Genomic DNA, 27,579 nt, shown 5'->3' on the forward strand with positions numbered 1-27,579 from the left:
TGGATACTGCAGTTTTACATTTATAGTTGGACTTTTATAATATTCAAGATTAGCACAAGATTCATAACCATAAATTATACATTGTTATCTAAGTACATAAAACGTTAATGATACATGTATTTGAAGTGGCACAAAGTAATCATACATCCCTGTTGGCATTCTCAAAGGAAGAGGTGGGTGATGGACACGCTGTCGATCCTACTGCAGCACAGCAGAACTGAGTGGCTGCCCCCTGTTCGTTCAGGGGGTGCTGACTCTGCCCACCAGACAGGGTCAGAACATGGTGTGGCAGGAAGCCAATGCCAGAACCAGTTAAAGGTGCAAATAAAAAAGTCAGGATTAAGGCCCTCCTTACTGCCTCAATGTTTAGCAGTGTGCCCCCCTCCCCAACCCTGACGCTGTGCTCTTGCATCTCTAGTACTTTGGCAGTCCATGCACACTCCTATGTTCTCTTGCCACACGTAGCTGAGGTGTCTTTTAGTACCATTTAACGTCAATAAGTAACATGCTCTCTTCTTGTTAAACAAAAAGGATCTGGGAAGTGTTTGCTCTCTGGCATGAGAAGATTTATTTTCTTCAAGTCTCAGATCTACTCCAGAAAATATAGAACAGACTCCAACAGCATTGAACCCCAACAGCATTGAACTCCAACAGCATTATTGTCCAGAAAAAGAAACTTTCCCAATATTCCTCTAAGCATTCAGAGCGCAAATATCAGAAAAGCCCATTTTCTTTTGCACATAAGAATGCAAATAAAATGGGGTAGTTCAGATGTACACAACCTTTCAACAATCCATTATTAACGAGATGCTTCACTGAATTGTTAACAACCCTGCTACTTCAGTAGCTTCAACTAGAGCTTTAACAACTTGGTGCCAGGCAATTCCCCAGCTGCCTCCAATGGGCTTTGCAAAAGAAAGAAAAATATGCTCTCTTCCCCCTGGCCTCAAGCAGTTATTGCTATATGAGTTAGTGAAATAGTGCCTTAACTTCAGACAAGAGTCTCACAATGTCATTAACAAAAGCTGCCTTTCAGAGGTTGAAATGTAACCGGACAATAATCAATAAATAACAGTAACAGGCATCCTGCTGAAGTCTCCTCACTGAGCTGGGCAGCAAGTGTGTTCAGCCAACAGAAGGTCATCTGTGCCTTTAGGACCATTGTACTTCTTGGAGAAGTTAAAGAGGGACGGGAAGGAAGAGAACAGAGACAGTGAAGGTCTGTCAGAGAGCTAGTTACATATTGAAACCATAAACAGGCGGCTGGGTGAATCCTGGTGCTGTGTATCCATATGGGAAGTTGGCCTGGGGAGGTACTGCACTGGGGCCTGCTGTTAACATCAACTGCTGGCCTAGAAAAGCACGAGAAAAAGAGAAAGTTAGTTCAAGATCCCAAGCTTCCCTACTGCTAGGTGTACTATGGGACAGGATTATGAGGCTTTAGCTAAAAGTCAGCCCCTGTGCAAGCAGACACTCTCAAGTCACACTGTCACCCAACATGCACCACAGAGTGGGCACCCAGGCCATCTGCTCCTGCCACCAGAAAGCTACAAAGGCAAGGCAGGACTCAGAGGGAAGATATTATCAACTGATCTTGAGGGCATGATCAACGTGGGCTTGTTTTGAAGAGACCATGCTGAAAAACAAACAAACCAATATTAAACCCATGCATGGTCAGATCTGGAGAGTAAAGCAATTCAAGCAAATAGTTAGGTCTGTTAGGTCTCACAGTCTGGAGAGTGCTGCAAAAGGCCTGAACATACCTTGACAGATTTGTTTTCATCACTAGGACCACACATGCCTCATGCATATGTTAAATTCAGGTTAACATTTATATCAGACAGTGAACCAGTCACATCCTTCCCTTACCAGCCACTTCTGGGTGCTTGTTAGCAGAATGCCTCTTCAGAAGGGCTTCTAGAATAGCAGCACACTTGAGGACAGCCATGGTGTTTTGGCTGCACATGTCTTAAAATGGGTGAGCTAGAAAGCCAGTCTGCCTTTCTACTTGGAAGAGCAGAAAGCAGACATTCCTCAGACAGGAATAAGAGGAGGAATTTGCATGCTCTGTAAGTTACTCCTGGGTTTGGCAACACCCTGGTACCCCCTGTCCTGCTACCATACTGAAAGAGTATTCCTAAGGTAGAGTTCTGAGCCATGTAAGAGGAGCAACACTTTAGCTGAAGAGCAGAATTACTGTAAGAGTGAGATGTCACTTGGACAGCTTACGCAGTTCATCTAGCAGAGACAACCATTTCAATTACTCTCCAGTTGAAACCACTTTACTTTGACTGAACACAGTCATGTAAATTGCCTCCACAAAAAGATATCAGAGTGACAACAGGTAATAATTAAAACTAAGTCTTTCACCTACCAAATACTATTGGAGTAGGTTCAGTTACTTGTTCCTCTTCTTTTCTTAGGCTTTCAGAAGCATCAAGTTTATCCACCTACATTGAAGTGAACAGGAGATTTATGAAGGCCTTGTCTAGGAATTGCACCATTGTGTGAAGCTTTTCATGCCTGGTACCTCAGCTATCAAGTGCTCCTTTTTAGTCCAAGCTGGAGACTACTAAAGTCTCCCGTCTCTGCCTGTTCCCAGTAAGCTATGCTGTAAACCTGGCTTCCCAACTATTTTAGGTATATTGCAACAAACAACAGCTCTCAAATGCAGATGAGAGCTCATTACCTCCAAACAAAGCACTTTTTGAGGCCCTATTCTAGTCACTGTTAACTCAGAACCACTGAGAGTGAAGACTGCAAGGCATTAAAAAGAAAACAAACCAAAAAACACAGAGATTCACATCTAGGTACCTGCAGTACTAACAACCAGGACAAACCTACATTTAGCCCAGTGTTATATTTCAGCTGCTTCTCATCCTCCTTTCCCACTGCAAGAATTGTATCTGGTCTGAGAACTGCTGTGAGAGGGGTCTCTATTACATTTCAGAGATGTTATCTAGATCTTGTGTTTAACAGTTCCCCTAACTTTTTCAAGTTTGCAATTCAAATTAGTAACTTGAGTGGCAGTAGGTCTCTTACTGGGTTGTTTATAGCTGTCAGCTTAACAGCTCTTCAGCACAACGCTAAAATTGGTGTTACAAATGCTATCCAAATTCTGATGGATCAAAGTACCTGACAGCTACCCGTTTGGAACTACCTGTCCTGTTCTATTTCTCCTGGGACTCCTGCTCTTTCTGGTTCGCCTTTCCCCGGCACTGCCCTCCAGTGCCTGGCCAGCAGCGCAGTCCTGCCCTCAGCTGGGCAAACAGGGAATGCCGAGCAGCCATCCCGAACACGCGGCAAGAGCAGCTCCGGGAAAGCTGAAACCCGTGTGCTCTGCTGCCTAAAAGTGGCTCAAAAGCTTTCCAGATGAGTGTCATCATACCCTGCGTGCCTGGCCCCTTCTGGGACACGGGCTATTCTGTGCTTCAACACCTTTTTATGCAGAAAAGACAGATAAGTTCTGGAAGATGTACACACCCCACTGAAACTAGTCTATTTGTTTGTGCTTTTGAAGTTAGTTACATGACAATTTTAGACACACCACACTTATAAAGCCCATTCTCCAATTCCATGTTTTGCAGTTAATTCAACAGACTAAATTAGTTTCACTGTAAACCATTTTCACCATGCAGATTTTTCTTCTGGCAAGTTATCCCGTATTTAGTACATGTGATTACTTGTAAATCCAACCAGCAGTTTAAAATACATCATTTTAGACCTAAACCTCACATGGAAGGGTTCAGGCAAACTTGTGTGGCAAGTTTCTCCTGAGGGGAATACCAGGAGTAGGAGGCATTTAAGATCTGTGTGAGTAATTTCATCATAGCAACAGCCAAGAACTTTACAGAAGCTTCATGGCACTACTCAAACTCACCATGCCAGAATTATTGCACACTGCAGTAATTTACAGTGTAACAAGCAATTTGTCCTTAGAACACATCCTGTCCATGGCAACTGCTTTTGGTTGCTTATGAACAGCATCCTCCCTGCCACAAGATATCTGTAATACAGTGAACAGGAACCCAAACACTGAAGTCCTCCTCAATTGTTTCTGTTTCCCATGAAGAGGAGCAGAGTCTGGTTGGATTTGCAAGCTGCTTGTGAATAGTTATCCTTTTAGCATTAGAAAGTGAACAGGAAATGAGTTAGAGCTAAATTACACTGCTCTTCTGGCAGAAGCTACAGCTAGATTCCTGTAAAAGAAACCTAGGATATTGAGGGACACAAATGAACACAAAGAGTTTGAAATCAGAGTGTCACCTTATAGAACAGCCCATCAACCTGCAAGAAAATTCAGAGGGGAATACTTAACATGACTCATTAGAAGCAACCTGAAGCAGTCACTTTTAAATTGCTCATTTTAATGAAGTTCTTTACTATGATCTCCTAAGCAACCCTAGAGCCTTCTAAGGCAGGGCCTTAGCTTAGTATCTTAGAGCTGTTTGAGACAAGCATTTCAGGACCACACATGATCAGAATCTCTCTTCTCTCAGTTGAGGACCAGCTATTGGTATAAGTATTGTACAGCCAGACTACACATCTAAAGTTCTGTTTTCCATTAAAAAACCCCTACAACATCTTTAGCAGTCTATTCCTATAGCCAATGCAGGAGTAATGTGCACTATTAGTTACTCAAAAGCTCTATTGTCTGTATCAAGAAAACAGAGCACTTTACTTTCACAGTTACAAAAAGGTAAGTGATATATGTGTTGTCCTCACCCAGCTTTCAGTTGCATCAGCTGTGGAGCTGCTCTCAGAAGCACAGTCGCTTATGTTTAACTAGACCTCTTCAAGTCCCAAGGCATCTATTTACAAACTTTGCTAGCTAGCCTGAAGTGATGAACCCCACAGAACTCCAAGAAGACTCAGTCTATGAGGAACAGTAATATTCCAAATATACACAAAGAGCTCTGGTTTGCATAATGCTAAATAACACAGCAGACTGAAGTCTTAGCTTTTTAGCCCACACAATACTCACTTTGGTAAGGTACTCTCTCATCACTTGGATGAAATAAGGCATTGCAAAGTCCATGATGTTATGTCTCCATGCCAACTCAAGGACTACATCTGGGTGCAGCAAGTCATAGCACGTGAAAAGGCAGGCAGCAAAGCACTCCTGCTTGCCTTCTTCCAAGAACCACTGGAGCAGCTTCTCAGCCAGCTCTGCATCTTTGGACTCTGCAGCATACTGCATAGCATCCTACAGAAAAGAACAACAGTTAAGCTTGACCCTTGCCAACATCTTGCTCTACACCTTGTATACATGTTATTGCTAGCTAGGTAAGCCAGGTATTTGGCATACCATGAAGTTAGTTAGCCTTTAACACCAGGTATGTTCTGTAAGATACAGTACACACCAGCTTTGAGGTACACCACATACTTTATTAACAGTATCCAAGAGGCTTTCCTTAAGTACTTGAAGTGACCTGATGACATTTTGCCTAGTTTTGTAGTAGAGAATATAAACATTCTTTCTGGTACCCCACCTACCTCACCATTAGATATTAGGGATTACCCAGAGCAAGAGAGATTATTGCATCAACTGCTTGCCATGTGGCAAGACAGGAGATATTTACACAGAGTAGGCACAAACTGGCCCATGTCAGCTCACTGCAGGCTTGAAGATTATACCACCTTAGTCATGTTCCATCTGTACCCTTACACGGGCACAAGTCTTGAGTTCCATGGAGAATGTTCCATACTGATACAGGTAACTGTAGAGATGCCATTGACTGATACAGATAGATCCCCAAGTACAGGACAACATTATGAAACTAGATTTAAGACACGCATTTCAAATTGCAAACACTTCTGCTCCAGGAATCTTTCCTTAAACTTCAAGTCAAGGGCTAAGATTAATTAGAACTCCAGATCTGAAACTCAGGAAACATATTCACTATCCAGGAGATCTGTGCTTTACAGCTCAGACTCCTCAGCCTCATGAGCTCACCTTATACAGACGGTCTTTCTTGCAGAGCTCCACGCTCTGTTTCCAGCGGTTGTTGCCCTTGTACAGATACGCTGCAATGCGCCTGAATTCGATCAGTTCGTGCTTCTCCAGACGCTGAGCCAACGTTATGTTATCGAAGTTGTCATAGGCATCGATGGAAGCTCTCAAACCCTGTCAGACAGAGCTGTCACATGTGCTGCCAGATGGCAGCAGGCAAGAACTGCAGTAGGGAAACATCTAGTCATGGTACACAGGTGTTTGGGTTCTGCCAGCTGGATGCTGATACTATGGCTACATCCTCCTTACTCACATTTCATGCACCTCTCCAGAAGATATTTTTTAACAAAGCAAGATGCTAACTTGGTCATACTGACTTCAGACACAAAAGAGCTAGTTACCTTTTAAAGACAAAGCATGTCTTCAAACAGCAGCCAATGGGGCCAGAAACTAATTTATTTACAGAAGTGCTGCCCAGTAGAGTATGCACACCTGATATACTGACCTTTGTGAGGTTTGTCCTTAGAAAAACATCTGTGGCATCTGCTTTTTTGCAAATCATTGATGTCTCAACACTCCTGCCCACAAAGGGCCTGATTGCACCTCCTCTCTCTGTTGCATTGCAGAAGTGTTATCTTCTACTCAAGGGAATTACTGTGTCAGCAGCTTTTTTTGTTGGAGAAAGAGGAGCATCCCTCAGGCTTAGCAATCTGTGTTTTGGGGCTTACCTGGAAATCTTCCTCCTCTGTTAAAAGGTTGTTAAGAGCTTCGTTAACTCCTTTGTTGTTGTGGTTCTGGACTGAACGCAGATAAGGCTTTACTAAAAGTAGCTGATTAACCTGGAAGGAAGAGGTTTCCAATACAAGATTAAGTATATCAATCCTGACACTGCATACTCCTGAAACAGGTTCCCACTTGTTATTACAGATGTTAGGACCCTTCAAACACAGCACCTTCTATTGCCAGAAGTAAAATAAAACAGCCTCCTAGGCCAGTTATGCTCACTCTTCCAGTGCTTTCCAACATCAAGCCAGGACCAGGCTGCTTCTCAGTCCTTTATACTGGAGGTAAAGCTACCCAACAGATGCCAACCCTGTTTTCCAGCCAGAGCCTGGAGTATCCTACACTTGAGCAAGAGGATTTCTTGTTCATCTCCCATCTCCTAAACTCACCTTTGAGAAAAAATTGACTGTCCTGGTGTGATCCAGTCGTGGAGATAACACAAGCAGGAGATCGTTGATCAGCAGAGGTTTGTAGTCCAAGTAGAACTGCAAGGCTTTGTAGTACAGTTCCACATTGGCCACCTGCATGGTTAGACACTAGTTAGTACTGCGAACACAAGTAAGCCTAAGGTGCTTAGTTCAGACTACTTAACTCAGCAAAGTCTGACTCCTAAACAAAGGCTTAAGTTTCCTCCTAGAGGCCAGAAGTTTTACACTAAAGCAGAATTCTTGTTTAATCTTATGACTGCTTCTTGTGCCATCTCCTTCCAGACAGTGAAGTCACAGCCTACCAGGGATAGTACAAACCAATTCTAACCCATCCACAATTAAGAGATCCTGGCACAGGTAGCCCACTACAGTTAATATGACCATTTGTCAGCTCCCAAAGCCAGTAAAGGCTGTAGCCTTGAACAGTCTTTGTTTCCTTGAAACCCATAAGATCAGTATGAGTATACTGAGTCTTAAATCTTGTCTAAACTATTCCTCAGTTCACCATGCTCTGCTGTATTCATTGGACTGCCTAGCCCATTTCTCACATTGAAACAGCTGGAAACACTTGAGAAATCTTCCAAGAACAGTTACAGCCTCAGAGTAAGACAGCAGTCAGCTCAAAGGTATTAAGGAGGTCAGGCCTCTTGCTTGTGACCTATGATCCTGAGCAGCCTCTGAAAACATTCTGTGCTAGCTGCTGCCACTCAACAGCATGTGCTGTACAGCAGAAAAGAAATAGTGCAAGATTAGATGGGTTCTTTGTGCTAAACTAGCTGGAAGTTGCTTTAAGTACAGCAGGAAAACTGGGTAGTAGCTTAAGCAAACTCATTTTCTAAACAGCAATTCTGTTGTGCATTTTTGCCTCTGTCCTGAAAGAAGCTTTCAGCACTTTGCTTCAGTTAACTAGTTACTTACCTTGGCAATTATGTCTTTAAACTGCCCTTCTTTCCAGGCATCAGTGGGATGATTCATCATAGTAATTATTGCATTGTCATACTCCTCATACTTGTCATAGAGGAATACAAGTTCTGCCCAGAGATGAGCCTGTTCTGCAGCTCTGAGCACCTAATAAAATAAACAAACAAACAAACAAAAAAATCCATCAGTTTGATTCACTGACAGCTTCCCACCTTCACTTGCAGCAGAGTTACTTTACTGCATACCTTTGGAATATTAACTCTAGACCAGAAGAGCTCCAGATGTTCCCTCATTTTCTGAGGCTTGAATTTGGAGTACAAGATGGCAAGTTCAGTAAACATTCCCATGTGAGCACGTTCTAGGCCCAAAGCAGCTTCCAAAAGGGCAATCAATTCTTCAAAGTAGCCACGATCCTGGATTTTAGGAAAATAAGGATTAATGGCAAATTCACAACCAACTGGCATTTAAAGCTTGCTAAAATGCATGTTTACTTAAATTCAATATGCCTTGATTTTCTCTCCAAATGAAAGTGCTTAGATCTGCAAGACATGATTCCAATGAGACAACAGAATTATAAAAGAAGGGACAGTGAAAACTATCACTGCTCTATTTACTACAGAAAAAATGCAGGTAGCCATGAGGAAATGGAGATACAGGAAAAATTAATTTAAACATCAGCCCCCCGGGGTATCAGGGTTTTTTAGTATGCTGTTGTAAGTCTTCTAGGACATTAACAGTGACTGACCTGATAGTAACTGATCAGCTCTTCGAGTTCATCAGCATGGATGACTATGTGTAAGCCACAGATCTGTGCCAAGCGGAATTCTTTTCCATCCACACAAGCGAAGCACACCTGTAATGACAGTCAGCAAACAGTCAGTTAACAGGACAATACTGCAATACTTAATCTCCTTATGTTAAAGGGAATGTTATTTTGCAATGCTTTAGCAAATTTGAGGTTTATTAGCACTTCCAAATAGGTATTTCCCTAATTCTTGTACTAGAATGAGAATCTGTCACTCATTCTACATTAAGCTTTAAATCTTGAAATTAAGCTTTAACATCTTGGGCAAGGGAACACGTTATAAAGCTACAGACATACTCTGTAGCCAGAACAGTTCACAAGCTGCTACCAGAGCTAAAGCAACATACTTAGAACAAACAACAGAGCACATTCTGGAGACAAGTAAAACCCACGAGTTGAAGTTACCTCCTTCCAAGTCCTCGTGCTGTTGGCTTTGCGGCCGCTGTCCACGGCCGCCTGATACTCCCCGAGGTGCACCAGGGTGGAGGCCAGGCGAGCAAAGTTCGATACGTTGTTATAGAGCAGTTTTGCTGCCTCATACATCCCCTCTTCATAACAGCGATCACCGACCTGGATTAGGAGCCCAAGGCAAACAAGGGTAACAGCAGCTCTCGGGGGTCAGCTAAGCAGCAAGTCGTACACAGGAGCTATGGTAAAGACATACCTGCTGTATATGGGCATTATTAGGGCCACTAATAAACTCCTCCAGTTCTGACAGACGATTAGTCTTTGCCAAAGCAAAAATAAGTTCTGTCTCTACGTAAGACTCTCTAGCCTTCTTCCTGGCCATCTGTAAGAACTTCACTAGGTCCTCCCAGTTATCTGGAAGAGAGAAGAGGTAATTAAGATCCTGTGTTCAGTCATTCTGTATTGCTCACCCTGCCCACCTTAGGAACAGTTTTTACTAGGAGGCTCAAGGATCTCCTCTACCATGATAGTAAGCCATTTGTACCTGAGTTACAGAATTCCCTGCTAAACACCAAGTCACCTTCATGTAAGGTTGACCTTCTTGATACTGTTCTGCAATCCAGTTGGCAAGCAAGTCTGCCACATACAGCTACATAAATGCACTATACTTGGCTATATTTTAGATAACGGTCCAAATTACTCCATAGGAAAGTCTGTCTTTAGGGTAGCAACACAGACAAGCTTGTTGACAGCAATCTCACTAAACATTGACTCATCAATTCCATGTACTGCTCCCATTTCCTCTGAATCAGAATTCATAAGTCTTGAGAATCCTTGCTGCTCAACGTAAATGCAATAACCTAGCTCATATCCAAACAATCTGAAGTTTAAGGATGCTTTGCCTTACCATTTCTGTTAGCTGCCTGAACAACTTCCATGTAGGCAGATGGATCATCTGCCTTTATATAGGAGTCAATGGCTTCTTTCACCAAGTCCTTCTGGAGCTGTGCTCTGGCTAGCTGGCTCCACACTGCTGGTTCATTACATCTCTCTGCAAATTCATAAGCACGGTCTAAGTTGCCAATGTGCTCAATCAGCACCTGTTTGAAATTGAAGTTGCAAGTCAAAAATCAAAGCTTTGTAACACTGCCCCTTCTAACAGAACTCTTCACTGTATATACCACTCTGTGTAAGCAATATGAAGCTAATTGCTTCAGCCATTCTGTCCATTTAACAGCCATTTCTGGCCAATGAAGCATTCTATACTGTCATGCAGGAACCACACCTCACCTGAATTGCTGAAGTGTTAACATCGAATTTTCTGAATATAGCAAAGGCTTCTTCATACAGCTCATTGCTGATGGCAATGTTTGCAATATCTGGGGCATCGTAGTTATCCAGGCGATTGATGTACTCCATCACTCGGGTGCGGTCAGCCTTGATGGCCGTCAGGATCAGCAGGTTCTGGAGGTTCCTTTGGTTAACAGAAGGCAGAGGCTATAAGTGCACGGCAACACCTGCTCAAGTGACATGGATTGTACACGTGAAAAAACACACCCACTTGCTGTCACTAGCAACAACCTTTCATCCCCAGACTGAGAACCACCGACATCTGCCTTCAGAAAGAAACTGGTTACCAGTATCAATGTTCTCTTTTCTCAGTACATCACTGCAAACTGTATAGTGTGAACAAGCTCTGTTCTTAAAGCACAGAGCACTCTAAATTCTCTTTTTTCTCCTGATTATACACATTGAAGAGTGCTTAGGTACTGCAACCAAGAAACCCAAAATAACCTGGGTCACTCCACAACCTAAACAAAGGCACTGAATAGTCTAAACTTGAGGACAAAGCTCTCCTCTTACCTGTGTTCACTGAATACAGAATTATCCAAGACAATCTTTTCCAATAACTCAATCAATTCATTAGGCAGATCAGCAGTCATGAAAGCTTTCACAGTTACAGAAACCTCCTCTGGATCCTGTGTCTCTGATAAAGCTGTCTGGACAACCTAGATTTAAAAGCAGGCATGTATTAAGTGTTTTCCCCAAATGAAATATTTGCCAACCTATTCCAGTGAACTACAAATTAAAGTGTCAGAACTCTGAGAGTATTTTGACACAGACAGCAAGGAAGAGCTAATAGTTGTGTATGAAACAGAAGTGAAATCACACCCTGGGTCTGGACAGGGATCTAATTCACTAGAGGCAGGTCACTCCACAGGACAGGAAAAATATCTTAATGGTAACCAAATCTTCTGACCATGAAGGTCAGAATTAATACCTGCCACTCAAACTCTTATAAACTTCTGTACGGTTGAAATGGGGCCTTGGGGGAAAAGTGCTACTTTAATGCTCCTTAATGTTTCTGAGATGTCCCAAGGTCTCCACACAGTGGAAGTTCAGCCTTTCTGCTGTACCTGGTCAATCAGCTGCCGCCTGAAGGGGTTGTTTTCTTCCAGGACGTTTGCCCAGAGCTCGGGGTCCTTCCTGCGCACCAGATAACGAGCCTCGCTCTTGAACAGGGAGTTCTCATTGCAGACCTGAGGGAGAAGTCACACAGATTGGCACTGATGCTAAGGGTCAGCACCACAGGACAGGTTTAGCTAGCTATGGATCAGGCAGTCTAGAAGACTGACTAGAACTAACTGCTGATCAATGCTAAATGCCACGGACAAGTTCTTACCCAACCTCTGATGTGAAAGGCTGATGGAGAAGGTCTCCAGCAGAATTCCTATAGCTTCTCTTGGTTTTGCCTGACACACAGATACTGTGACAGTGGCTTCATAGTAACTATTTGCTTCTGTTTGAAGTGAAGACCTGCAGAAGCCTGAAGAACTTAAGTTTTAAATCTAGAAAGGGGAGCAACTTGCCTTGGACAGTGTTAAGCAGTGAACTGAGGAACGGTGCTGGTGTTCAAAGCTAGAAATAGGGTAATGTATTTGGTGTCATTAGCTTTACACTAGAGGTGTTCAGAGTAACAAGTGGCTTGGATTCCCCTGTTAAAGTGATAAGGGTACAGAATAAATGTGAAATCTCCTACAGAAGTGCACCACAGAAGAGTTGCAAGTCATGATCTTATTAGTGCCACTAGCTTTGATTTCCAGCTAGAAGAGTAGAAACCATGCCCTATTCTATCTTACAGCAACAGCTCGTGTTTTGTTAGTATCCCAATTAGCTTGTGTAAGCAAATTAGTTGTAGGACAGTTTCGCTTTACACTTTACATCTCTTAGTTGCAGGAGTTGAGCCTTCTGGGAGTCAACATCTCAAGAATAATTCTTTCACTAGGAAGATCTTTTCTCCATAACCAGAAACACCTGCTCACAACATCAGTTCAAGGAAGAAACTGGTATGGACAGGTTTTTATGGTTAACCAGAATGTTAAAGCCAATCCTAGCAGTTTCCTAGCAAAACAACTTGGAGGCACCTTCACATCCTGAAATAAAGGAGCCAAATGCAGCCAACACTTCTTTAACAGCTACAGTGGAGGTATTACTTAAATAACTGCTTCAGGCTGGAAAGTCATCTGTTTTCAGCAGCAAGCCTAGATTATACTACCATTCTAACACTCACAGCTGACGTTCTCAGCATATACTAGTATGGAAGTGCAGGTAGGAGAAAAGAATGTTGTTTTTCTCAGCAGCCACAAGCACTACAATCCAGCATTAAGCTGTGGTGTTTGTGTTGAGACAAGGAAGTGTTTGAGAACCCTGAGAATTTCACTTGCCCTTGAATTTCTGAGGGAGGTTCTAGGAATAACAAGCTTAAGATAGGAGAGGAATGCTATTGGAAGAAGTCCTTGCAGTTTGTCTGTCAGTATTTATTTTCCTCACTTCTAGTTAAGTATTGGATCAACTCTAAGGGTCAGTCACAATAAAGGAGAATTACAAGCTCTGTTCTAGTTTAACGGAAACTTTTCATCTTACTGTAGAGTTAGGTTAAATTACAGTCTGTCCCTACTGCTGATCAAGTGCTCAAGGCTCAAAACAACAAAGATTTAATGGTAGGCATATGCCTTAACTGGGCCTAATAAAAAATTAGTTTTGAGCAGAATCAGTGGATGAAAGACATGGATGGTACTTCTAAGTTGCAGTTACACAATTGTAGTTTGGACATACAGTGCAAGTTCTTCTCATTAGCATAAAAATTACTGTCTCCATGTAGAAGAATCCTGCCTACCTCAACTCCTGAGTGAGACTGCAAGACAGTTAGACAGAGACTGCAAGAGTTAGACTGACAGCCAGCTAGGCTTCCACTTCAGGCAGCAAGTAGTTCTTTAACATGTTTACAAATGCAGTTTTTCTAACCTTTATGAGTTCCAGATCACATTGCCCCCTCTCATAAGCAACACAGGCCAGATGAGGGTCCCTCTTTTCACAGTATTTGCCGACCACACGGCTGTCATAGTAAGGATTCTCACGGAGGAAGCGCTCTGGGTTATTATTACTGTCAATGTAGATTTTGGCCAAAGCATTATGGGTTGCAGGTTCTTCAGAGCCTTCGTGAATCCTTGATTCCAGCCATGGCAACAGCAACTTAAGCCTTTGAAGAAACAAACATTTCAGGTTTACAAGTCAGACAGAGGTATGCTCAGCAGCTGCCCTTCCACACCTGGCCTTCCCTTTAAGCAAGTCTGCTGGTCAAACTTGAAAGCAAATGCAGACCAGCCAGTTATTTTTAATGAGTCTTAAATGAGTGCAGTTTAACATCAGGGAAGGCTGCAGGTGCCACTAGTTTTATAGCTGGCAGTTCACACTTAAAGCCATTTGTTCATTTTACAGGTAACTAGAAACTAATTAACAAACTGGTGTGCATCTACAAGAAGACTGCCAAGACAGTTTGATCCAGATTTACTCCAAAGGCACATCCCATGGCTGGCTGTACAGGAATGCTCAAAAGCCATCACTCATCACACAGTGCTGTCAGGCATTCCTGTATGGCCCAAATAATCAAGAGACTGACTAACAACTCTAAACTGCTTTTGTATAAAGAAGTAAACCAGTATTAATGTTGTATCATTTAACACAACTGCATCCAGTTCCATTTGTGTATACCAGGGTCAGGAAAGCCCGGCACTGGTGTCTACAGATGCATTTTTATTACCGATTTCTTTTCTCCACTTCCGCCACCAGCTCGTCTGTTGAGAACTGCCCTCTAACCACCATGATCAAGTTCTTGATGACATCTTCAGAACAATCTACATCAAGAAGCCCTCCAACCACTGCTGGTATACGGCTAGGATTCACCTAGAATAAGCCACCATCATTAAAATAAGTTATTAACATTACTAATAACCCACCACCAGTCTTCCACAAGGGGAAGTTCTCATTAACAACTTCAGTTATGCTTTAGAGCAGTGAATTTTAAGTAACTATTGCACTTGTGTATGAATTCCAGGAAAAATGTGTTTGCCATAGACAAAAGGTTTATTGAAGAGCCTATGCAGTAGAAGAGTGAGCAGAAAAGAGACACAGCAGATTATGCTGTGTCTTAACTTAACCTTAACTAAAAGATTAAGTTCCTTCTAGGGAAGGAAAGAACAGGAGCCTAACATGGAATTCTCCTTACCTTCTGCACGTAGATCTCTATGTACTTCTGCAGGTTATTGCGATATAAATAGAGCACCAGGTCATGAACAAAGTCAAACCGATCACAGACAATGATCAGAGGAAGCTGATCTGTGAGCTTTGCCTCCTGTATTTTGAGGGGAGGAGGAAAAAAAAAAGTGATCAGTAAGCAACCACCACTCTCGTTCAAGTGCCTTCAAAGCAGAAAGGACTGACCACGTTCCCTTAAGCTCTAGGAGTCACAATACATTCCCATTTAGGATTACCAAGCAGACAACTGACTTCAAAAGCGAGTTACCCACTATGGAACAACCATGTGGCTGGTCTATCAGTCAAGTTTTAAGTCCTTCATGAAGAGCCACATTAGGCCTACATGTCTAGCTTCAACATCACTATCATTCATGTGTCAATTCAGAAGACAGTTGCTGGGCCAAGAACTTGACGATGCAAAACAGAGACATTAAAATCCCATTTTACCAGTCACAAAGCATGCAAAGTGTTGTAGTACATGCTGATTGCAGTTTTAGTAAGCCTTGTCCAGCCAATACCCCTGATAAGGCACCTGCTGAATACTTCAACATAATCTTTCCTTCTGTCAGCCTGGATTCACCTATTGTTATGTGACAACATATTAACAAGTTTGGTACAAGTTATATCATACAAGCTAGTTTTAAGGGAATGTGAATTTGGGCTTGTTTTCCCAGAGGTAGCCTAGAAGGATCTATTTTATGTCTGGAATAGGATCAGATTCCTATTCCAGCCCCACAGAAGACTAATCACAGCCATGCCTGCTAAACCTCCTTGGTGTTTCCCTCCCTTAGAAAGCTGTAGTTCTGCTGCTAAGCAAAACATACGTAAAACTTTTCAATTCACTGGGCAGAATACTTACCTTCAGAAAGTTCTTCACTCGTTCTGGGTTATAGCAGTTACTTTCACGGCAGATTCTTTCCACTTCCTTTATCTGACCAGTCTTGCAAGCTGCCTGGATGTACTTGAAGTGAACATCTGGATCCTGGCTAAAGTTTACAATGGAACCCAAGAAATAGAACAGTCCTAGGAAGAATCACATGTTTTTAACCTTGTTAGAAGGATAAGCGCAGCAAGTGCAGACTGTACAGTCTTCAGCTTGTGACTTAGTTCAATCCTGCTGAGAGAGAAGCTTTCATTCAACTGCAGGAAATATCAGGATTCTTTTCCCCTCTTTCAGGTTTCATCTTCCTTTCTGATCTTTACTCAAGAGGGTTAAGAACTTATCTAGAACAGAGCTACCCATAGAACTCACTGAGATGAGCTCACTTTGATAAATGCATCCTGAGGTCCAGCCATGTGACAAGTACCTCTCCCATAAAAGCTCCACAATCCTTCCTATTAGTTTCAGTCAAGCAGTGCCTCCAAGTATGCTGCTTCCCTCTAATACTGTACCTTCATAGCTTTTGAAAGACTCAAAAAGCTCCACAAGAGACTGGGTACCAAGCTGCTCGTGGTATTTAGAAGCAACTTGCACACACAGCTGTAGGTTTTGCCTGATGTTGGCTGACAGCATGGCACGCAAACACTCCACAGAGTCTTCAACTGAGAGTGAGCCAAAGAAGTTCACGAGCCACTGCAAAGAGACAGAAATTTTACTCAGTAACTTATACAGGATTTCACTGACTTCTAAGATGTGCCAACTATGCAGTTTCTACCTCAGCTACTAGAGAGAAATCTTCCACGCACTAAGACCAAAGACTTAAAAAGAAACACACCATCTTTACAACTACAAAAGTGCAGTTTGGAAATAATATTTGAAGTACCCACCACTGGAAGTATAGATTACACTTTAATCAGTAACTGGACAAATGTTCTTGAACCACAGCTACCTGTGCTACTTCAGTACCTACAAACCATCTTACAGCAGATGCAGAAATGATACAGACTGAAAGCTCAAGTGAAGTGAACACTTCCTTACTGTGTATCACAGACTTACCTCAGGGTTCAAGAGGTGAGTATGAACGACTGCACGTTTGATATCATAGAGATCCGTGTAGTGTTCCAGCGCTCGCTGGAGCAAGCCTGCCTTTTCACACAGCTGGGCAACATGAGCACGGTCATAGTGTGTAAACATTTGGTTTCCAAGAATGGCATCTGCAACCTAGGAGGTTACATTTCATATTCAGACTGTCAGAGAATCACAGCGGCTCAGCCTAGAAGTTGTTGAAAAGTCACAGCAGTAACTTAGTAGTCTTTCATGTTTCTAAACTAATTAGAGGTATCAGTATTAGGCATCATACTATTGTGCAAGTCTACTGCTGTCTCTCCCCTTTCTGGAGGAACTGTGTTAAGAGGTCTTACCTGTGGGGCATGGATCAAATTCATTTCCAGGAGCCTTGTCTGAAGGTGTCCTTCTGCAGGGCGGTTGTTTTTCAAGGCATCCAACAAAAAGGACGTGCACTGCTGAAGGAGACTGTGCTCCATGAACACATCCACAATCTGTTGAGATTGGTCAAGTTAGAGAAGGGGGTCAGTGTACACACATGCACATTTTTCTGTGTATACCAACAGCCTGGCTACAAAGGCAGCTCATCACAGCACTATCATGCTGCATTCCCTTTGTTTTCATAGGATTACTACCATGGCAGCAGAGAGGCAAGTTTTACACTGTGTTTTTCTCTAGAATGGAAGAAGTGCATTACTCTGTGCTATTATGCCAGCTTCTGCCACCCACCCTATTTAGTTCTAACATAGCATGCAAATCCCAACCCTTCTCTCTTGCTGGGATAGTTGCTACAAGAAAAGCCAAGAAGTAGATTCAGTTATTTATTTAATAATGCAAAATGCTGCCTCGTTTCTCTGTCCATTTAACAAGTGGCCACTGGCAGCCACTCAGCTTAGATTTATTTGTTCATCTTTCTGTAAGTTCTCTGCATGGGAAGAGGTAATGTTCCATTAAAGCCCACAGTAGGACAGTAACACTCTATTGCTTAGATCAAGCCTGTGGCAGATTTGTTATCAATAAACCAGAGAGTTTCCACAAGAACTTGAGAACACACTTGTGTCTAAAGACTTAATGGTAACCCAACTTGACTAGATTAGTTTAGTCAACTCTCTAACCAGATAACTAGAGATCTGAACTAGCCTTACCAGTCCCCAGAATGGTACTATGCTATTACCTCTGGCTAGAAAGAGACCAGTACTCTTGTTGTAGGCATCACCTGGTTAATGTTAGCCAGTGGCTCCTCATCCTGTACCAGCATCTGAGAGAACTGCAGGCCTTGCTCTGGACTGACTCTCATCACACTTCTCAGCAGAAAGATCCAGTCTGGGGTATAGCCAACCTAGAGATTTCAGAAACAGTCATGCATGTTTAAGAAGCTTTACACATCTGCTCAGCCTTCAGATTCTTTAGCATAGGGACTATGAACTGCTGGGAGCTTGCTGTGCCCATCCCCCATCTCCCAGGAATTCTCAAACAAAAGCACTGCTTGTCTGTTGACACAGAAATTCAGTATTCACCTACTTAGTAACTGAACTTGTGCCAGGGCATTTCTCTTGCTAGGTGAGAAAACTGCTTGGGACAAATCTTTCAACAGTCTTAAGGTGCCATTTATCAAGTAAAGTCCTAGACTTACAAGTGGACATTAGGCAATTTTTTTTAACAGACCACAAACCAGAAGTCTTATGAATTTAGGAAGAATCTTATCTTTATTCTCTAGAATAAGCTTAAGCCAGTCTATTAATTTGATAGTTCATAAAATTCTGGATGTTTTGAATTTTATTTTTTGCAGACTGCTCAGACTGTAGTAATACACTATGATTTGCACTATGACAAAAACACTGTTTCTCAATTTTTCCTACTTATCTCACAGAAGATAGCTTGAGAATGCACACATTAAACATAAGATAGAGCCTGCAGTTTGTGATAAACAACTTTACCTTTTTAGCATACAGCACTATTTTCTGGAACTGACCAGTTTCAGCAAAGCACTGAATCACTTTGTTTGGCACGTTAGCACGAAGGTAGACGCTGAGCGCAAGGGTTGGGTCAGCTGTCTTCACCAAGTCCCCCAGCTCCTCTGAGCACTCCAGCTGAAGTCAAAGGGGTATTTTGTCAAGCAGAAGAATTCAGAGATGTAGGATCAACAAAAGTATTGTTCACACTCAGCTGTTACAAGGCAACAGAAGTAGGCCAGTATCATGACCGAGCCTACCTTGTCTTCCTTCAGCCACTTCTCCAGGAGCTGTTTGCGGCCCTGCTGCAGGACAGGGCGACACAGCTCCAGAGACTCAAACTTGTTCAGCTGGCCCTGGTCAAGCAATATTCCAAAGTACTGGAGCAAGGGAGAGGCCTGCCCAGGCTGAGCTGGTACACTCTGGAACTTCCTAATTGTATCACTGGTACGTAGAATTCCCTGAAGAGGCACAAGAGAAAAGCGATGTTTAATTAGTGAAGACTGAATATTAGTCAAAAAAACAGGTGCTAAGCTATACACTGAAGCATCTGCTGTTAGACCTCCAGGATGGAGCCCATCAAACCAATGACATTCAAGCAAGAAGTCAGTGGCCACAGCAAGTCCAGTCTGGCTGGAAAAAGTAGGGCAGATGCTCCTTTATGGGATTCAGGAAAATACATTAGTCAGAACCACTACAAGACTGCAGAGAACTAAGACTGATATTACAGCACTTTATGTTTTGAATGTCAAATACTGACTAAGCTAGAGGCAAATCCCCATGACTTCTAAGCTTTACCTTTGGTGCAGATGCAGCTACTTTAGCAGCATCTGCATAGTTTCCTTGAGCAAACAGCGTGTTAAACTTTCTGGCAAACAATTCCTCTGCCCCAGCCAGGTTACTCCGTATGGCCATCCGCAGGCCCAGGTCAGGATTCTGGAGAACATTCGTAGCGTAGTTCACTATGTTGTCTTCCTCAACACATACAGAAAGCACCTGGAAAGGACAAGAGGAGTATTGAGGAGTACTGTCCCTTCCACAGCTACTGTGAAATACAGCAACATGGCTATGCAGCCCATCAGTGAAGCAGCAGATTATTAAAAAACCAAAAGTTCCCCTCCAAGTAGTTCTGGTCGAGGAGAGCTTAAAAAATTAATAATCAAATAGTCAGTTGCTCCCTTCCATGACGTTTGTTGCAACAAGTCACTCATTAGGTTTGTTACATTCCACCTGAGCTTCAGAAGGCTCAGAAAGAGAATGATGGATTTGTTACCTGTCCTTTTTTGTTCACCCCGATAATGCCTGAGGTAGGTTCATGAGGAGCCGTGACAAAGATGGTGTCAGCGCTAATACGGTTCATGTAGATGCACACTCCAGACTCCAAGTCGTACATGTGGATATACCCATACTTGGTGATCAGATAGATAACACCATGCTTGATTCCAATCTGCCAAAAGATGGGGTTTTATTAGTCAAAACCAGTACTGTAACAGCTAAGACAGCTGCCTATAGCCTAGTCACAGGAAAGTACTGCAGTGACATGCCTTTGTAGTGACACTAAGAACAAATATAGCTTCAGGCTGCTTCTTACAGATTCAAAAGCTTTGCTGGCCATTTGCAGGCATAGCTCCAGTGAATGGAGAGGTTGAAGGGAAATTAAAATTCATCTGCAGCAAAGGACATACTCCTCATCCTAATGAGCTGGGCTGAGGAAGGAAGTTTGGGCATAATTAGCATTCTAGTCTAGATATGTCAGTACAAGTTTCTCTTCAGAAATACTAATGAGATGAACCCACTCGCTTCCAACAAAGCCTACCCAAAGCACCAGCAGAACCTGAGCCAAACTCATCTACTGAGTACTCCAGTTTACCTGTTGAGTCACTGAAACAGGGGAGGCTTTCAAGCCAAAACGGTCTTCAGACAAGGAAGTACCTTCCCTTTGGAACAAGTCTCTGGATGTTCTGTCAATTAAGCCTCAAGCTGAAGTACAGAGCCACATGAATCCTGCCACGCACACAGCTCGCTTTGTTTACCCTTGTTTAAGCCATCTCTTGGGCCATTTATGAAGCTGGTCTATTAAGACTCCTCAGCAATTGCATGCTCTGAGATAGTCTGCTTTTATTACACAATTTCTAGAACCACAGACATTCTAAGTGAAGTTTGGTCTGTGAAAGCAACCAGCTATGTTCTTTCCTGAAGAACCTCCCACTAATGTCCCAAATTGCCTTTTCCATGCAGCTACTACAGGAGGTGTGCTAATATTCTTAGCTAAAACTCTGAACGTTAGTAGGAAGCTCAATACCTGAAGACACTGTTGAGGGGTTTTTTGGGTCTCTTTTGTTGTTTTCATGGTTTAAGGTTTTTCGGTAGAGATTTTGTTGGGGCTTTTCCTTTGTTTTATTATTTTTAAATACAACCTGAAGTTGACATCTAGACAAATACATGAACAGACTATATATATATATACATACAAGTTACTGGTTTAATGTCCAAAGTTACCTCTCACAAACCTATTAACACCCCTCCCAGAACTAGGAAGAATTGACAGCAAAGTGTTAGTAAAAAGCATTCTTTACATACAGATGGCAGCTGCTTGCCAGGCTATATTTTTGGGGGGGTCATGTATTTACCTGCATTGCCACAGGAAAGTCTGTTTGTGCCTCAGGTGGGAAAAACACATCAACAGCTTTCTTAACAAATGGCTGATTTCCAGTAGCTGGCTGACCTACTTCAATTATGTGTAGCTAGGAAGAAAAGAGTTCATGTCACAAGATTGCCTGCAAGTACAGCCACATGAAAGAAGTTCCTCTCCTCTGATGTGCTACTGAAGTCATCTGCCACATTTGGCCAACACAGTCTGGGGAGCTGTGATCCACATATTCAGAGTGATAAGTTTTCTGGAACTTGATAAATTAAAAACTGGGAAAAGATTTTTTTAAAAAAACCTAAACAATCACATTTTCTATGAAAAGAGACTATTCCTATTCAAGACATCCTGTTCAAGATGTTTTGAGTCAGTGTGCTGGTTTTAGCTGGAGTTAACTTTTTTTCAAAGTGGCTGGTATGGGGCTGAGAAGAAAGTTAACCCTATCCCAGCCAAGACCAGCACACTCCAACTTGTCAATTCATCAGTTTTGCATGACAAGGCTAGAAAGGCCAAGACATTTATTTTGATGTTACCTGACCTCTTTATAGACTGCTCAGCAGTTGTAGTATATTCAACTGCTACTGAATTCCACATTTAGTTTGATGCAAACAACCTACCCATAGTCTCTTCTTGTACTGAATTCAAGACATATAAGCCTGCTTAAATGACTACTTCATACACACAAAAAACTCCACATGAACATAAACTGATGTTTTAGCACCCTGGGCTCAGTTCTCATTGCATCTACATTTGTTCTTAGGCTTAAGTCTCACCCAAGGAACTCGACTTTTTGCAGTTTTTATGCTATCGAAAGAAAGCATTTTGATGCTGCACACGTGGTTCTCTTGTTGTTCAGAGAGCACACACTGAATGTGTGAGCACTGAATTTCTGTTACCACAGAGTTCTGCTACAGCACAACAGGAACACAGTTGCAGGCTTTACCTTTCCTCCAGCAGGACTCCTCACAGCAAAACAGAAGAGGGTAGAAGGTTTGGCATTTCCCTCTATTTTGAATTCTGCAAAAGCTGCTGCGTGGCCTTCTATAGGTTGGGAGACTTTTCTATCAACCGAGTACAGCTGCATTGCACCAACCACACGATTTTGCTGGAAAAAAGAAAGGTCAGCTTGTACAGATAAGATTTCAAATGTTTGTAGCAAGACCTTAGGGACGGTAAACTGAAAAGCAGCAAATGTCTCTCATCCCCTGCTCCAACACTTGAAATGCATTGGAAGTCAGGTTATTCTCACACAAAAGATATTTTTGAATTTTTGATCTATAGAAGTCAAAGTTAAGAAACTGTAGCAGCCAAAAAGTGAAGTGGGGCCAGGGCTCTCCCAACTGTCTTCATAACAAGCCGTTTCCAGGGAACCTACCTGTGCTGAAATTCCTATCAGCAGCAGCCATTTTTGGTGTTCATCTGTTCTGTAATTGATGATTTGGCAGCCTGCAAGACTGGCATGTCTGTCAAACATCTTCTGGGGTTGTGATTCTCCCTCCATGCTCCAGTGGTAGACTGCTGTCTCTGTCACCAAGGCAACTGTATTCACAGATATCCACTTCCAGAAGATCACTTCTTCTGCCATTGTGTGGGCTTTCATTTTACTTTTCATCTCAATGTTAAAGATCTGAAGTGTTTTCCCAGCTAGTATGATAAAAATCCAAGAACATCATAGATCAATCACCACAATGGCCATCCTAGTCTGCCTATTTACAAGCACCCAGTTTAACCCACTGGGTTAAACACCAGTGGTGTTACAGACAGGGTTAGTGTCCTGTCACATCTGAGTCTCCTTTGATACTTGACTCTTAAATAGAATCCCCTCTCCACCCCCAACACCTCTACTATCTTGAAAACAAAACAAATCCTTCTTACAGACACTTACACAGACATTCCAACAACTGACAAGCAGAGACAATTAACTATAAGCTGTAGTTAAAAGACAGTCTAAGCTACAGAGCTTCTGTTAACTCTTGTTTAGGTGGCAGCACTGGTATGCCAAGTTACAAGTGTCTAGCAGATGTCACTCATTACAGAGAATGGCTCCAGTTTGTGTCCATTTAGTAGCTGCTGTAGATGAGCTGCACTGAGTCCAACAGCATGAGATTAGAACAGCTCGAGATAGCCAAAAGATCACAGCTCCCATTTCATTCTTCTGTTGGATGAACTGCACAATGAACTAGATGGACAGGCTCTGTACAACAAGTGCCTACTGAAGAGGACAGTCAAAAGTTCAGAAAGACTATAGAAAGGTTTGGAGCTTTAGTTCCAGTTAAGATTACTCCTTCGTGATTTTGGAAACTATACTGCGAGTTCAGGTTTGATTTTAATATTTCTTTTAACTACCAGAAGCCCTACCCTAGTAAGTGTAGGCTTAAAACCAGTGTTAATTGAACCAACCTATAAAGAATAAGGGAATCTATTCCTTTCAGGAAGTCAAAGCAATGTTTTATTTCACTATAGATGAGAGAACTCAGCTCCAGGAATATTGTTTTCTGTTCACAAGACACCCACTCAGACCGACAGAGTATTGGCTTGTAATGCCATTATTTCTATCCACGTTTCAGAAGTGTTTCCTGTTAGTAACACTTGTGACTGCCAAACTGGGAGATGTTCATTGATAGATAAAGGCTGCTGGCCATGGAGGAATCATTGTCAAGATATACTAATCCCAAGTTAATATTTATCTCCAACTGCTCTATAAATTTTAGCATAATTTATACAGTGAATTGATCATATTAGTTTAATGCAGTGCCAAGAGACAACACAACACCTCAGAGCTACCACATGCAGCATTTGCTGCCTGGTTTAACTGCATAAAGAAAGAACTATCAACCTGATCAGCTAATTCCCAGGACAGCTTGCTAACCTCCTGGGACCAAAAGCAGCCTGTTCATCAACACCTCCCTCTGCACATGCAGTTACTGTATTAGACAGATGCAATAAGCCCAGGCCTGTGAATTAATAGCTGGAAACAGCATATTTACTGTACTGGACAACAATTTATCCAGCAGTGCCCTGGTGCTATTGAGGGATGGATTTTGAACTCCCACATTGTGCAGCCTCACATGCAGAAGCAGTTCTGGAAGGGCTCTGGTCACCATCTAAAGAGCAATACCAGCATGGGCTTACAGACACTGCTCTTAAGGACAGTCTTCCTGAAAAGGAAGCAGGATGTCCTTCCTAGTTTTAAGAACATAAAAGAAACCAACAAGTTACTGAAGGGAGATAAAAGCTTGTGTTTGTCCGTTTTCTAGACTTAATTTGACTGCTGTGTTACAGTTGGAAATGGCTTTAAAAGCTTCATTAAGCAGTTTAGCTCTGGATGCTGGGGGCTGCAGGAGCCATAGGTATACAATTCCCTAAGTGTGGCAACATAAATTTGAACTTCACAAGCCTAAACTGTAATTAAACTACAGAAAAGATCCGTTATTTGGATTCAAAGAGAGCAGGACCTGCTACAGAGTCATAGTGAGAGCAAGTGTGCATTTGAGTCTCAAGTCTACTTGAACACTTTATTAGGCCGAGATCCAAGACAAAAAGCCACACTCTTACATAAGTTTTTCTGATGAAGCTACCAAACTGATGAGTCAACTTAGACTGTACAGGTGTAGTCAAGTAAGGAGATTTGTTTTCTGAACACTAGCACAAGAATTTACATTTCAGTTCACTGGAGCATGAAGTTTCTCCATTCCACAAAGAATGGAAGCACCCCCAAGAGCTGCATTCTCCACTTACACCAACTGCTGAGTACTCTCAGTACAGAGCAAAGCAAGAGAATCATGAACACAAGGACAATGCATAAATCTTGGTACACCGGGAGAATGCCACATGCAATCCAGAAATGAAATTGTGCATACTGTATTTCAGTTTAAATCAAAAACCATTTCATTTCTTTTCCTGAGGGTGGGTTTGTACATTTATTGCTCAATAATCCTGGGATTATGAGCAACTCCCAATCATGGCACACTGAGTCACAATATGCAACCATTTTGACCACTGAAACCTCACTCAATCAGCAGGGAAAAGTCTGGAGTGACAGACTGACTTAAACCATGTCTTTATATTATCATGGGTAACATACTGATTAGGTAGCTCTATTAATCCTCTCTTCTACCCAACCCTCTGATCATTAGACTATTTACAGCAGAGATCATTAAGTTTGCAACACTTGACAACATAACTTTGTATCTCATCATTAACTCAACCTTATCTGTTCAGAGGACAGATTTATTCACTCTGAATGGACAGAACAATACTCCTTTGAGCAAGAATAAAGCTATATTATTTGAATTCTTTGGCAAGAATAAAGCTATATTATTTGAACCTCATGATAATTCATTTAATATGTTAGTTCATTAGTATGTTAGTTTTAAACACAGATTATATAGTTTCCTTTTAAGAGGAAGATGAAGCTCTGCTAGTGTAGAGAAGGCACTTTCCTTGCCAATACAGTCTGATTAAAGGGGTCCAAGATTAAGGACAGTGAACTCTTAACAGATCTGAACTTATTTTCATTGTTACCTTTGCCCATACCCTGGGTAAGGCAGTCCTTTGCAAGGTGTGTAACTACCTCAGCTAAATCACTGATTCAGCTGAAGTTAAACATTCACACTTTAGTTTTCACCTGATGTCACTATAAGCCTGAGATCCAAGACAAGAAGTTACAGGTTTTGTGCCAGTTCTGAAGAACAGTTACTTCTTGAACCCCTAAGCAATTTCACCATGATTTTTTCACAATAAAAAACACACTTAGGCAAAAATGAATAGCACACAGGACATGCTAGCAGAGGTCTCTCATAAAAATATTGCAACTTCAATTTGTCTATCAACTGTACTTCCATCACACACACCCACAAACACAGACACTGAAAGCACACTCTTCCTTCACTCGGTACAGTCAATAGTCAAAGCAGCCAAATGGTGGGAAAGGAGCCAATGGAGAACATTGTCACTGTAACACCAGTTGAGGATTCGGATTCCCCCACCTGGCTATGAAGTGAACTGTCAAATGGCCACCTCAAAGTTCAGTACTTTTTATGAGATTAGACCATTCTGAACTACCAAACACAAAATGTCAGGACAAAGTTCACTCACCATCTGTTTAGATAAGATGCAGGAAGAAAAGTACATAGTCAGTAATAGTTATTGAGATTAAATACCAGATGTTGGTCATTTGAGAAAAGAACCAGAGATGAATTAAAAATTACTTGAGCTCAGAGTGCTACCTAAAGGTAGTAACAACACCACAGGTACTGGTAAGCAGAGGTCTTTTAGCTCCAAGACCTCATGATTGTCAAACTTAACATGCTTGTACATTCAGACTTTCACAACTTCTGGCCATCCTTATGACATTTTTGTTGCTATCTAGTAAGCCCTACAGAGCTACAAGAAAGGGCCAGGACAGTACAGAAAATAAGAATGGCTTTACATCTATATAAGTGTCCATTAAGTTTACAATACCTGTTTAAAGGGAAAGCATACCAGATGCTGACCTGGTCCTCAGCGAGGATAGGAGGCTGCAGTGCCAGGTCCAAGCATCTCACACCCACTTGGAGGCAAATCATCCAAAGATTACTGAAAGATCTACTGCCAAAAATACAGCATGCAAGTTCAGGCAAGAATTCTTATCCTCATATACATTCTTCTTAGAAAATTTACATAAAGCTGAAGAGCATTCATAAGCAGTAATGCAGCTAAACAGCAGTTTCCATACTGCAGTGCCCAGGGGTTACTCACCTTTCAGTGCTATCACTTTGGAGGCTGGATTCATGATGGCACTTTCTGCAGAAATTGGGCGCCTGATGGGTGTTGTGGGATCGCTCATGTCAATTATCACCACCTGGGCCTGCTCTCCCACCTTCTCCCTGATGCAGATGAACTTGTCAGATTCCATTGTGAGGGTGCTGAATCCAATGTTTGCTGGGTTAATACCCAAATTTTGGAGCTAAAGAGACAAAAGAGAGTGCTTTATTATCCTTCCCACGTCGAAGGTCTAACTCAAGCCTCTATGTCTAAATCTCCTCCAGAAGGAAATGCAAGACTGACAAATTTCTCTGACCAGAGTGTATATTATTGAACTATGACTTATCTTCTGATTCACTTTGTTCCACAGATAAAGAACTACACAGCTGTCAGTATT

The 27,579-nt window shown here is 42.1% G+C and overlaps 1 protein-coding gene across 3 annotated transcripts; it reads right to left on the reverse strand.

Annotated features, from left to right (window-relative positions):
* Positions 1 to 4: 4 nt before the first annotated feature.
* Positions 5 to 27,380, reverse strand: CLTCL1 (clathrin heavy chain like 1). 3 transcript variants are annotated; one of them, XM_018076347.2, is made up of 33 exons: positions 27,177 to 27,380; positions 26,535 to 26,537; positions 22,813 to 23,081; positions 22,381 to 22,542; positions 21,421 to 21,534; positions 20,064 to 20,237; positions 19,589 to 19,786; positions 19,051 to 19,251; positions 18,776 to 18,928; positions 18,055 to 18,177; positions 17,195 to 17,332; positions 16,830 to 16,994; positions 16,286 to 16,466; positions 15,753 to 15,916; positions 14,865 to 14,990; positions 14,400 to 14,542; positions 13,604 to 13,838; positions 11,716 to 11,838; positions 11,162 to 11,307; positions 10,589 to 10,772; positions 10,206 to 10,398; positions 9,555 to 9,712; positions 9,296 to 9,460; positions 8,831 to 8,938; positions 8,331 to 8,498; positions 8,083 to 8,232; positions 7,126 to 7,257; positions 6,682 to 6,792; positions 5,957 to 6,127; positions 4,985 to 5,206; positions 4,267 to 4,287; positions 2,375 to 2,450; positions 5 to 1,352 (listed from the first exon to the last, which is right to left on the reverse strand). In XM_018076347.2, exons 1-33 carry the CDS (start codon positions 27,331 to 27,333, stop codon positions 1,237 to 1,239), a joined length of 4,950 nt encoding a protein of 1,649 aa, XP_017931836.1. In that variant the 5' UTR covers positions 27,334 to 27,380; the 3' UTR covers positions 5 to 1,236. The 3 variants fall into 3 exon arrangements, with proteins under 3 accessions (XP_017931836.1, XP_017931837.1, XP_008922931.1); XM_018076348.2 differs by lacking the exon at positions 26,535 to 26,537; XM_008924683.3 differs by lacking the exon at positions 4,267 to 4,287 and having other exon boundaries at positions 27,177 to 27,378.
* Positions 27,381 to 27,579: the final 199 nt, after the last annotated feature.

Source organism: Manacus vitellinus, unplaced genomic scaffold (assembly GCF_001715985.3).
Source record: "Manacus vitellinus isolate BGI_N305 unplaced genomic scaffold, ASM171598v3 scaffold_31_pilon, whole genome shotgun sequence".
Taxonomy (NCBI): domain Eukaryota; kingdom Metazoa; phylum Chordata; class Aves; order Passeriformes; family Pipridae; genus Manacus; species Manacus vitellinus.

Bases quoted from the DNA above. Each gene is read 5' to 3' on its own strand.
- CLTCL1 (XM_018076347.2), bottom strand. From the start codon at position 27,333: ATGGAATCTGACAAGTTCATCTGCATCAGGGAGAAGGTGGGAGAGCAG. The intron at 19,787-20,063 runs GTAACAAATCCA...TGTCCTTTCCAG, and splicing joins GGGTGAACAAAAAAGGACAG to GTGCTTTCTGTATGTGTTGA. The intron at 2,451-4,266 runs GTGACACTCTGA...ACTTCAATGTAG, and splicing joins TTGATGGGCTGTTCTATAAG to GTGGATAAACTTGATGCTTC.